Source organism: Gambusia affinis, linkage group LG12 (genome assembly GCF_019740435.1).
Source record: "Gambusia affinis linkage group LG12, SWU_Gaff_1.0, whole genome shotgun sequence".
NCBI lineage: Eukaryota > Metazoa > Chordata > Actinopteri > Cyprinodontiformes > Poeciliidae > Gambusia > Gambusia affinis.
In genome coordinates, this window is record NC_057879.1 from 26,343,447 (window position 1) to 26,355,929 (window position 12,483).

The 12,483-nt window shown below is 38.6% G+C and overlaps 2 protein-coding genes across 3 annotated transcripts; both read right to left on the reverse strand.

Moving 5' to 3' along the window:
* Positions 1–226: 226 nt before the first annotated feature.
* Positions 227–2,108, reverse strand: LOC122841686 (tripartite motif-containing protein 16-like). The gene has a single exon (XM_044135227.1). The coding sequence runs from the start codon at positions 2,073–2,075 to the stop codon at positions 408–410; it is 1,668 nt and encodes a 555-aa protein (XP_043991162.1). The 5' UTR covers positions 2,076–2,108; the 3' UTR covers positions 227–407.
* A 2,092-nt stretch (positions 2,109–4,200) lies between these two features.
* Positions 4,201–7,029, reverse strand: LOC122841727 (zinc finger protein 16-like). Of its 2 annotated transcripts, none has more exons than XM_044135288.1 (2): positions 6,749–7,029; positions 4,201–5,667 (listed from the first exon to the last, which is right to left on the reverse strand). In XM_044135288.1, exons 1-2 carry the CDS (start codon positions 6,945–6,947, stop codon positions 4,727–4,729), a joined length of 1,140 nt encoding a protein of 379 aa, XP_043991223.1. In that variant the 5' UTR covers positions 6,948–7,029; the 3' UTR covers positions 4,201–4,726. The 2 variants fall into 2 exon arrangements, with proteins under 2 accessions (XP_043991223.1, XP_043991222.1); XM_044135287.1 differs by having other exon boundaries at positions 4,201–5,676.
* Between the last annotated feature and the right edge of the window lie 5,454 nt (positions 7,030–12,483).

Sequence of the window (12,483 nt, forward strand, 5' to 3'; positions counted from 1 at the left end):
AAACTAATACAAATTTTTACATGCACACTTTTACTGAAAAGTGTGGTATGCTTTTCTTTTTGACACCACTAATCTCAACCTTTGCATGATGCAATGCCGAATTCTGACCCCACCAAGAATGTGGCAGCTGAAATCAAGATTCATTGGACCTAGAAATATTTTTTTAGTCATTTATTGCAGGGTTTATTCCAGTGTATCGAAAGCCTGGTTTACGCTCACCAGTTTTAGAGAATAGTGTTGAAAAATGAACAAATTAATGAGAACAGGATCAACCTATTTGAAGAAAATCTGAATATCTCTGAATAATGATTTATGAGGAGTTTGGATATAAAACAAACAATAAAAAAAATTATATGTTGGAGGATTAAAATCTGAATCAAATTTACTGAAGCATCAGTGGATTCTGTCTATTGGGTTTTACAGAACTCTGCTGAACCCACAACCAAAACTCCAGCATGTAGCGGCTCAGTGAATCTGGTCTGGACTCTGTGCATCAGAGTCATGGATTTAGAGACGCTGTAGAAGGACAGAATACCTGCTCTGTGATCCAGGAACACTCCCACTCTGGAGGAAACTGGACCTGAGATGGAGGTCCAGATGTTGTTGTGACAAAATTGATAACCATTTGAGTAACAATTTAATGTCCAGGATTTGTCATTACCTCCAAATCTACAGTCATTCCCATGTCCTGATCTGCTGATGTTCTTGTATGCGACTGATATATAAACTGTCCCACTCCACTCCACCTCCCAGTAACAACGTCCAGTCAGACTCTCTCTACTCAGAACTTGATGAAAAATAGTGAATCTGTCTGGATGACTAGAATAAGACTGAAGTTGATTCATCCAAGTCACCTTCCTGTTCCCCTCTGACAGAACCAGCTTTGTGTTTGCTGTATTTGGATCCATTGTGATTTTACATGAATATTTTAAGAATCCAGGCCTTGTTGTTGGTTCTGGTCCTGATTCTGGTTCTGACAGTAGAACATCCACCTCAGTGACCATCAGTGAGATGTTTGTCCATGAGTCTCTCAGGACGTCCTGTAGTTTCTCTCTGAGCTCTGACACAGCTGCTGTCACGTCCTCAAAGTGTCTCAGAGGACGGATGTTGATGCTGGATGAGTGTGTAGACTCACTGAGTGCTGGCAGTGAGGGGTAGTTGAGGAGAAACTGGTTGTGATCCTCTGTGTGTGAGAGCTGCTCCAGCTCAGCGTCTTTCCTCTTCAGCTCAGTGATCTCCTGCTCCAGCTTCTCCTGAACATCTTTGACTCGACTCACTTCAGTTTCCTGCTGGGATCTGATCTGCTGCTTCACATCAGAGCTTCTTTTCTGGAGGAGACGGATCAGCTCAGTGAAGATCTTCTCACTGTCCTCCACTGTTTTATCAGCACAGTGATTGATGGCCTCCACCTCCTGTTGAAGCAGCTTCACATCTTTCTCTCTGTCCTGGATTCTCTGCTGGATGTTTCCTCGTCTCTCCTCCAGCTCTCTCTGCCTCTCAGTCCTTTCTGCTGCAGCTGACACTGTGTCGTGGCCTTTATGTTCATCCAGTAAACAGAAAGCACAGATACACTTCTGATCAGTGCGGCAGAACAACTTCATCACCTCATCATGCTTAGAGCAGATGTTCTCCTGGAGGTTCTTGGACGGCTCCACCAGCTTGTGTTTCTTTAAAGGAGCCACATCATAATGAGGCTGAAGGTGTTTCTCACAGTAAGAGGCCAGACAGAATAAACAGGACTTGACGGCTTTCAGTTTTCTTCCAGTGCAGAAATCACAGGCCACATCTTCAGGTCCAGCATAGCGGTGATCAGCAGGAGCAGCTTGGAGTCCAGTCTTCTTCAGCTGCTCCACTAAAGCTGCTAGCATGGTGTTTTTCTGCAGGAAAGGCTTCTGTGTGAAGGTGTGCCTGCATTGAGGACAGTGATAGTTCTTCTTCTGCTCACCTTTGTCCCAGAAGCTTTTAATACAGTTCATACAGTAACTGTGTCCACAGGGAATCGTCACCGGATCCTTCAGTAGATCCAGGCAGATCGAACAGGAGAAAGTTTCTCGGTCCAGCTGATTCTGCTCCATTTCTGCTCTCAGTCACAGTAACTGTGAATTTCACTTCCTGAAAATAGCAACTGGTTTGAGCTCTGATCTATGACTCATGTCTCATTACAGAGAGGTTGCAGCCAATCAACTTTCACGTTCAGCAGCTTTTGGTTCCACCCAGCTTCAACGCATGTTTGAGCAGGAAGAAGAGGGAGAGTAGTCAACTTTTTCCAGCTTGAAAATTGTCTCATTCATCTCAGAGATTCAAAAGGGATTTTTCAAACTTCACAGTACTGAAATGTTTTTGTTTTGTAAATGTAAAGAGTGTTCTTGGTAAATGAAGGTGAAACCAGAGATCTCATCTTCTTCAAATAAGACACTCTTGATAAACTTCAGTTTTTTGTAACACATGCATCTGGATGACGTAACTCTGTTTTCTGGAAACAGAAACTTACTGCTGGTTTAGTACCAAAACATGCCACTAGGGGCAGCATCAGTCCACAGAGCCAACCTGTAAGTGTCTACGTCATTATGTCTGTTTTAGGGAAGTTTAGCCCTTCCAGATATTGATCCACAATACATTTGATCATACAAGGAATTTGCTTGCTTGGATTTTTGTAGTCTTTCTGGTTTACAAAACCCAGAAAGACTACAAAACAATAAAAAAATGCCACATTTTATTATTTCCTTCAACAGATCTCATCTGAATAACGTTCTGTTTCTGTTTGATTCTCACATTAGGCTCTGCAGTTGGTTGGGCATCAAGTCATCCCTGAGAATCAGCAGAGTAGCAGTTTTGGGACTCAAAATTAGCATCAATATTAACTATGATAGAAAAATATTGTTGTTTTACTAATTAAATTAGTTTATTTTGTTGAATCAGTATGAATTCCAGTATCTCTGGAATCACAAGTCAAACCTGAAAGTTACCTCTGTCTAATAAATTAACCCTTTCCGTAATACTTTCAAACTCTCTCCTCATATAGCTTCTCCCTTTTTCAGATTTATGACATTCTAGTATAACATGCTCTATTGTTTCATATTTTCCACAGTGCAGTGATCACATTTGCCAGTATTTTGCTTTCAAATTTTAAAGTGTGTCCAAATCTCAACCTTGTCACTCTTTCCTCCTTTCTATTTCTTCTTCCTTTCATTCTTTCTCCTGCTGTTTTTTCTTCATCCCACCTTTTTTTGCCACTTTTTCATCACTTTTTAACAATACAATTTCCCTCATATTTACTTGTTTTAAATGTTAAACTAATAGGATTTTGAATTGGCATTTTATCTGCCCCAATATGTGCTGGAACCCACACAAATATAACTATCAAACCCATATTTTGTATTCTGAATAATGTATGGAATATTTCTAATAAAATGTCCGTCCTACTATCTGATTGATTATATTTTAAACTTAGTAATGCAGAGCTTGAATCTGAACAATTATTTTTAATGGTTTTATGTCTTCTCCCCATTGAAAAGCTAATAATTTTGCCAATATTTTGTTTTTCTATTTTTATATTGAATTCTGGGACTACAAAAGCTATTCCTATTTTCCAGTAATTTTTGATGCATCTGTATAAATTTATATTAATAATTGTTTAAATGTAACTGCACTGAATAACTACCTATGATGCAAGATTTATCTTGTTTCTTTTCCATTATTGACATATCTACTGTTGCTTCTGGTAGAATCCAGGGTGGTATAACTGATATTGGTGTTTGAGTAATTTCTAAATCAGTCATTTTAAATTATTTTCTTCTCTTTTCAATTGCCCATCCAAAATTCCTCATTTCTTTCTTTTTTTCCCACCATGGATTTAAAATTTCCCAAGTTGGATGATCAAAGTTATTGCCTTGTAAATTTAACCAATAGTTTATTTCTAGTTTTGGCTTCTTAAACCTAACGGCATTTTTCCCATTTCTCCTTATATTGCTGCTGTTGATGTGGTTTTAAATGCTCTGGTATATAATCTTAAAGCCTGATATTAAATAATTTGTCTAATTTAACCAAATGTGTTTCAGCTGAAATACAAGTTTATATTATACATGTCTTTTTTTCTAGACAAAAAGCAGTCCTACCATTTAAAAAAATAAAACACACAAATCGTTAAGTTAAAAAAAAAAACATCAGAAAGCAGATAAACGATTATTCCAATAGTCAAAATATCTATATCTGATAGTTGTTACAGCTTTTATTAAGTTGTTTGTTACATCCAAGTGGGACATAAATTTAGACATGAAATTCTTCAGCAAAGCATGAAAATTTTTACGTTTCTCATGACAAACATTTGACTTGCAGACGTCCGTGCTGGAAATCTGAAGTCAGCCAGTAGCATGTCAAGTATTTTAGACCTTTAATATTTCCACTTCCAAACCAGTTGAAACCAGTATTCTAATTACTTAAATGGACAACCAAATATAGGAGAAGGTCTAATGTTTTGCAAAGTGAAACAATCCAAGACAGGATTTAATATTTATTACAGTGAATCTGTGCGAGTTAGTGACTAATTCTCACGTTTGTGTATTTGTGTTATGTGGAAATTCAGTTTACCAGCATGAAAGAACACTTTTTTCTTCATATTTCATGTGAAAAACCCATCTTATTCATGTGGGTTCTAATGAGAATAATTAAGTGACCAATTTCAAAGGGGGAGGTTAAGGTTAGGGTTCCCTTTTTCACAGGTTTGGCGTCAAAGTGGCCCTTGACCTGTATGGGTTCTCATGTGAATGATCAAATTATCCCTTCGATTGTAGCTTTTTTCACAAGACTGGCATGAAAATAGCTTCTCATCTGTATGACTTGTGTTGTGACGATTTAAATGACTAATTCGTGAGAAACTTTTTCCACATGAATGGCATGAAAAAGGCCTCTCACCAGTATGAATTCTTTCGTGGTCCTTTAAATTACTTATTCGAGAGAAACTCTTTCCACATGACTGGCATGAAAACGGTTTCTCTCCTGTATGAATCATCTTGTGACTTTTTAAAACATAACTTAGAGAGAAGCTTTTCCCACATGTTTCACATGAAAAAGGTCTCTCACCAGTATGGCTTTTATAATGGATTTTCAATATACACGGTTTTTTGTAACATTTCCCACAAATGTCACATTTGAAAGGTCTTTTCTTTGTACTGGTATCAGACTGATACTCAGAGGAGCTGCTTCCTTCCTGATCTTTGCTCTCAACCACAGGAGAGATATGAAGGGAAAGCTGCTCTGTTCTTCTCTCTTCTTCATTCATATCATCTTCCTGAAGAGTAGAAGTCTCAATCAAAGCAACAAACTGCTTCTGGACAAGCTGCTCTCCCTCCTGACTGCTGCAGAGGTTCTTCTGGTTCTGTCCAGTTGGTAAATGTTCTGGTGGCTGCTGTTCATGTTGAAGGACTGAACAATCTAGTTCCTCTTTTCTTACATACGTTAGTGGATATTCTATTTCTGTATCTTTGAGCAGTGTAGGTTCTAGTTCATCCTCTTCTTTTTTAATCCATTTTGATTCTAGTTCCATCTGTTCCTCTTCAGTCCACTGATGTTCTGCTTCTTTCTGGTCCAGACTGGACCTACTAACTTTGCTACAGATTTGTAGAATGGCAGAAGCTTCCTCCTCATTGGAGACACTTGGCTGTTGGAGGTCTGTGGGAACAAAAGATGACATCATTAATATAATTTAATTAATCATTATTTCATTGGTCAGGAGACTCTGGTCTGTAAGCATCATAAGGTTAATCTAAAATTAATTTGTCGAGTTTAACAGAAAAGCAGGTAAAGTGTCCTCCACACTAATTTGAAGCCATGGCAAAGATATTCAAAATATTTTAATCCTCAAATACAGTTTCATACAGAATTTTTATTTTTTACAATTAAATGTTTAATTTAAGGACAAAATGTGTGACTAGTCACTGTTTAAGTACTTGTTCTGTTAAAAGGTATAACTACAACAAAAAATAGATTTTAAATGTATAGTATAGATACTTTTGCTTTCCAAATTCATTGCTGGAGACATTTCACTGTCCATATGTGTTTTGTTATGACTTGTTGAATACAGAGCAAAATTTGATTTAATCACACAGTCAGAAAAGTGAAATAAAAATGATTTTAAGACTTTACTGTTACAAACGGATTTTTTTTTTTCATTTTGCAACACACACAGCTTGCTCTGTGAACATTGCCCTATTTCCAAAATGGCAAAAAAATACACATTAAAATGTATTAATATTCAATTTAACAGTCTTGAGGATTTTGCACTTTTAGCTTCAGCTGGATTGAGACAAGATTACAGCTTTCCTCTGCTAGATCAGGGCTGTGCAACCTGCAGCTCTGTGACTCACTTAATATAAGAACCAATGAAATATTGCAAGTTTTTTGTTTCATACGTTTGTTCTGTGACCCTATGAAAAAAACAACAGCTCAACAGGATTTATAAAATCACATGAGCACACAAATGAAGTACCTTATATTATATTCCAGATTTCTAGCACTTATAACAATTGGAATAATATATTTAGTCAAGGAGCTCGACTCATAAACAAATTTTCTGTTTGTGCTGCAACATTTTGTCCTGAGCTACAAAACTATCAGCCTGTGCAGCATCCGAGCTAGCAGCTAAAACAGTTTCTGTTCAGCCCCGTTTAGCAGCAGCTGGAGCTGCAGCAACTATCTCTACTGATGGATCTCTGTCTGCTGTGAAAACATCCCCACTTTTATCCAGACCTACCAGAACTTTGTCTCTGCAGCTCCGAACCGATTCTGTGTAGCTTAATTTCTGGTTTCCAGTTGATCCCCATCATTCTGCGCTGAGCATCGAGCTCTTCCTCGTAGCAAATGATGGTTTTTTCAACCTCGGTGAAGATTTCTTGAGCAGCAGCAGTTAGTCTCTCTCTGATAAACTCTCTGAGATGCTGAACTGAAGACATTGTTACTGAAATATTAGCTGGAATGGGACAATGCAGCAGTTTTCTAGCTTAGCTTTGTTCTTCTTTTCTATAATGGCGGATCGCAAGCAACTTTAATCTATACCGCCACCTGCTGTACATGAGTGGGTAGCAACATCACATTCATTAAACGCCACAAAATCTGTGATGTTGATTGCAGAAAACTACAAAAACAATCCTGGATGGACTGATTAGTGTGAAAAGATGTTCAATATTATGCTATTTTAAGAAATCCTTATTGAATGCTGAAACACATTTATTGATATTTTAACAATTTGATTGTTTTTTATCAATATGTTCTGGCACAACAGGCCCTTTATGAACATTCAGATTTTTGATTTTGCCCAAAACGGAAAGGAGTTGGAAAAAAAACATGGGCTATTTTGAATCTAAACAAGAATAAAGACTAAGATATTTGGTGGTGGAATGATGTCACACCTCCAGCAAAGGAAGACTCTGTGATGTCATCAACTGCAGAATTGTGTGTGACACAATTCTGCATACTTTTCATTGCTTGCAATAACACTGACCAGTTCAGACGTGCGCAAAGCTCTTTCAGGTAGTTTACAAATCAACAATTTTAGTGATTGTATTTCGGAGAAATGTTTCACCTATTTCAGAGTTACCGCAACAAAATGATGAGAAGGGGAGTCCAGCAAAACCCCCGAGGCAGCTTCCCTCCTGCACACCAGGATATCTTAGACGAGGAAATCCAAAGACTGAATTCCTTTCTGGAAATGGAGAACCCCAGGTCAGAAGACAACCAAAACCTGGACCTGCTGGCCGAGCTGGAAGAGACGGAGCTAAAGTTAAAACAGCAGGAAGCTCTCAGAGAAAGGCTTCTCAACGAGGTCGAAGAGGCAAAGAGGGAACTAGAGAAACTAGAGAGAGAAGAGAGAGAAAAGAGAGAAGACAAGTCCAGTGATCCAGCAGTCCTTCACGCTGCGGTCATTGCTCCCAAGTTTCACGAGAATGTGAAATACATGAAAAAGAAGTCCTTGGAAGAAGAATATGAGGAGTTAAAGGTGACCCACCTCCTCAGCCAGGAAGCATTTTTAGCTGAAGTACAGGCTAAGAGAAAGAAAAGTGAGGCCCTCCAAGAAGAACTGAATCAACTCCAGACTTCATACAAGGAGCTGAGCTCCAAGTATGAAGCCGAAGTTACTTTGGTGAGGCAGGAGGCCGAGTCACAAAAGTTTTATGAAGCAAGGCTGATGGAGGAACAACGGCTGCTGGAGAATCTAAGAGCTGAAAAGGACAAAATGTTTCAAGATATGTCACAAAAGGTCGCAGTCCTGCAAGACAGCGAGACACTTTTGAAGGAAGAATTGTATCAGCTCAAAGATTCGTACGACAAACTCAACTGCAACTATCAAAACGAAATTTCAGGCCTAAAACAAGACATGGAAACATTTTGGCAGGAGATCAGACAAGAGAAAGATGCCAACTTAGAGAGAGAGAAAGAAAATCTGCAGCTCATCAAAAACCTGAGAGCTGAGAAGGAGGAGCTCTTCCAAACAATGTCTAGAGAAATCACAATCCGGCAAAAGAGGGAGGAGCAGATGCTCCATGAACTGCATCAGGTTCACGTTTCATACGAAGAGCTAAAAAGCAGGTATGAAACAGACACTATGCATTTGAAGCAGCAGGTTGAAACATACCATCAGGACATGAAGCAGGAGAGAAAAGCTCTTCTAGACAAATCAGAGGAGGACAAGGCACTTCTGGACAACCTGAGAGCCGAATATGCCGTCCTCCAAAAGAACACAACAACAGAGATCAAATTCCTGCTGGAGAAGGAAAGAAATGCCCAGGCTGAGCTGGAGAATGTTGAAGGTTTGTACCAGGAGTTAAACTGTTGGTATGAAACCTATGTCACTGCACTCAAACAACAAGCAGAACAACACCAGCAGGACATTAGTGGTGTGAAAACTGATTTGGAGGGAGCAAAGGAGGATCCTCTGCAGCCCGACACGCTGAGAGACGAGAAAGACGATTTCCAACCAAAACCCATCACAGTTTCCAAAGAGATGGAGGAAGACTCACAGAGCCAAGTGGACCCAGTTAAAGCCTCGAGTCCAGAGGTTTCATCAGAGGAGGAACTATCAGAAGAACCTTTATCAGATTGTTCAACGGATCCAGAACCCACAAATGAGACCAAGATCGCTGCAGAATCCGTCCTGGAGGAATTGGACCATCCAGACCCTCAAACCAAGCAGGATGGCAAAAAGAAAAAATCAAAAATTTCAATTTGGAAAAAGGTACGAAACATGCTGCGATTGAAAAAGTCATGAAAAAACAAAACAGTGAAGACGATCAAGAACAAGTTTAAAGTTCTTGATTTTGATATTTAGAGAAGAGAGGAAAAGAGGAATCGATCCCATGGAGGTTGTAGCCTCTGTGAACGGGGCGCCATGCCACGCGCCGTCAAATTTAACATTTAAAACGGCAAAGTTTTGTCCCCCATTAACAAACTAGAAAATAGATCCTTTCCCAACCCAATTGGAAAAAACGAGGGCAGCACGGTGGAGCAGCGGTTAGCGCTGCATCTTCACAGAGACCGTCTGTGTGGAGTTTGCATGTTCTCCCCGTGTTTGCGTGGGTTTTCTCCGGGTGCTCCGGTTTCCCCCCACATCTCCTAAAACATGTCGGTCAGGTCAGTTGGTCGCTGCAAATCGACCCAAAACACTTTAAGAGACTCCAAACCATAAAGTCCAGTTTTATTGTTGAACTGGTCAGATTAACTGGTCAGATTAACTGGTCAGATTAACTGAATCAGCCTTTCGTTGGCACTTTTTCCTTCACTGGTTTAGAGCTGCAACACTGGGCTCAATATTTATAGCAACGTATTGATTTAAGAGTTAAAATGTTTTAATTTAATAATAATAATGATTTCTGTTTATTTTCACTGTACTTGTGCTGTTATGGTTTGACCTTTGACCTTTTCTGCTCACTTTTTATGTTAAATTGCACTGAATTGTAGCTCATTAAACTGTTTAAACCTGTATTTTAAAAAGATTATAAAAAGGATCATGCAGTGGCTGTTTTAGTGTGACTGTGGATCAGCGGGTAGAGTGGTCGTGTTGTGACCAGAAGGTTGCAAGTTTGATTCCAGCTTCCTCAGACACATGTTGAACTGCCCCAGGGCACTTAGTGTCAAGTTGCCCCCCGACCTGCATGTGTGTGAATGTGACTGTAGTGTGAAGCTCTTTGAGTGTCAACATGACCAGCAAGGATCAACACAAGTTCAGTCCATTCTCCTGTTTTTATTTGATAAATCCTGTTTTGTTTTTATACCAAACATAAAAAAGCTGATTTAACAAGTTTGGATTTCTTCAGGTTCCAGGATGTTAATTGAAGATTAGAATTTAATCTGTACATATTAGATTATAATTGTAATCATAATTTAATACTCTGGACCATAAAGGAGCTCAAACTTGTTTTATCTGGTTTGTTTGTTATAAGAAAAAACGTTTTTATCAAAAATAACAGTTACTGTGTGATCTTTCTGTTAGTCTTTATTTAGAAATACAGATTCAGGATAATATAGCAAACTTAACAAAAAAGTGCAATTTAACCTGAAAACCGTGTAGAAAAGGTAAAAAGAAGAAGAATCAATGAAAGTATGAAAACAGAGAATTTAATCAGAAATCATTTCCATCACAGGAAGAAATGGATTCTTAGATGAATACTTTGTAATAAATATAAAGCTTTTGTGCCGTTGAGTTTATGTGCTGTCTGCTTGTATAAAAGAGAAGGAAAAGGGGCATGAAATGCCTAATTCAGTTACTTTTTAACCAGATTTATAGTAAGACAGCGAATTATGTTTTGTTTAGGACGTTACTTCTAGGTTTTGTTTGTCAACTGGGTTTAATTTCTCATATCCTGAGAAGCATATTTCATAAGATAAGAGTAAAGGTTTACAGTTCCTCTGGGGGAATCAACTCCTCGTTCATGGTATCCTCCTTTTCACTCCTCAGCAGGAGCTTCCAGAGTTTCTGCAAACACTTCAAAACACTCAAAGCACATATTAAAATGTAAATACAAATGTAAATAAATGGATGGTAATATAAAATAAAGGTAAAGCAAATAAATGATAATAAAATATAAAATTCTTCCAACGCCTACATAATTAACTGATTTGTAAAATTGTTAGTTACATTTTCTTCTACTTTTAATTTCCATCCAATATAGACATAATTTTATTCATCTCATTTCCATTGGAGTCTCTCCAGTCTCTTTTAAAAGAGCATTAATAGGTGTCGTTTTCACTTCAAGACTCTGTAGTTGTGGATTTAAATATTGTTGGTGTAACAGAGAGAAAAGTGTGTATGAGTGTGTATGTGAATTTTGCTCAAAATAATAATAATAATAATAGTGTGTATGTGTTTGAATGGGATTATCGATTTATGTGTTTGGAGCCACCTAGTGGTGTGATGAGTGACTGCACGCAACGGGTCCTTCAGGCGCTCTCTCGGCTTCCCCCACCAGAGTTCTGAGGAGCGCTGGTGGAGGCAGGTGCGAGAGAGGCAGCTCTTTGCTAATTTTTTTACTTAGGGTCATATTTTTCTAGTTCAACAATGAACAAAATACTGAGAAATTATTTAATATTTAGAAATATAATTTATAAAGTTTTCTCGTGGTTGGACTGGAAAAATATGACCCTATGAGTGAGAGCAGCGCCAGTTGGTGTTTGTGGCTGACCACCGGTCATAACGCTAACTGCGTCTTTTGTTTTTTTCAGCTGTGGACCAGTTGTGTGGAGTCACATAGTTTCTTTTCGTAACACATTAGGTGAGTTCAATGTGTATATATTTGGGAAAATAAATGAATGAATAAATAAGTGGATCGTTTTGTGAGTGTTGCTGATGACTGTCAACTGTTATGGCGGTTGCTTTGTTGTTGTTGTCGGTTATTGTCAGTTGTTTTGCCGTTTGACTTGTTTTGTTTTGGGGAACTGTTGACTGTGTTGTTGTTTGGAATCTATACGATCACACCTAAAAAAATAAAAATAAAAACCAGAGTTCTGAGGAGCGCTGGTGGAGCTGTGGACCAGTTGTGTGGAGTCACATTGTTTCTTTTCGTAACACATTAGGTGACAACCAACAGGAGGGTTACATTGGCAATCTCTTCCACTAACATGTTTATATTTCCTGTAAATTTAACATTTTTTAATACAAAAACACAATGGACCGCCGGTGGACCACCTCGGCGCCCCGACCACCGGGCTTAGCAAGTTTTCTGGGGGAAACCCTGAGGAAGGCTGTCTATCTGTAACCCAGTTTCTCTTCAAGAGAGGTGGATACACTGTAGTGTGTGAACAACATTTAACTCAGCTTAGCTTAGCTACAGACTGCTGTTTGCCTCAAGTACACCAGCTTTTAGTGAGGGCAGTATTTACCAAAATAGTTCTATATTTAACTTGTCTCTGTACCTTTTACCACTCTTAACAGATGAGTCAGTCACTAGCAGTCCTAACTCCTACTTACTACTTTTCCTTCTTTTAATCTTGCTTCAA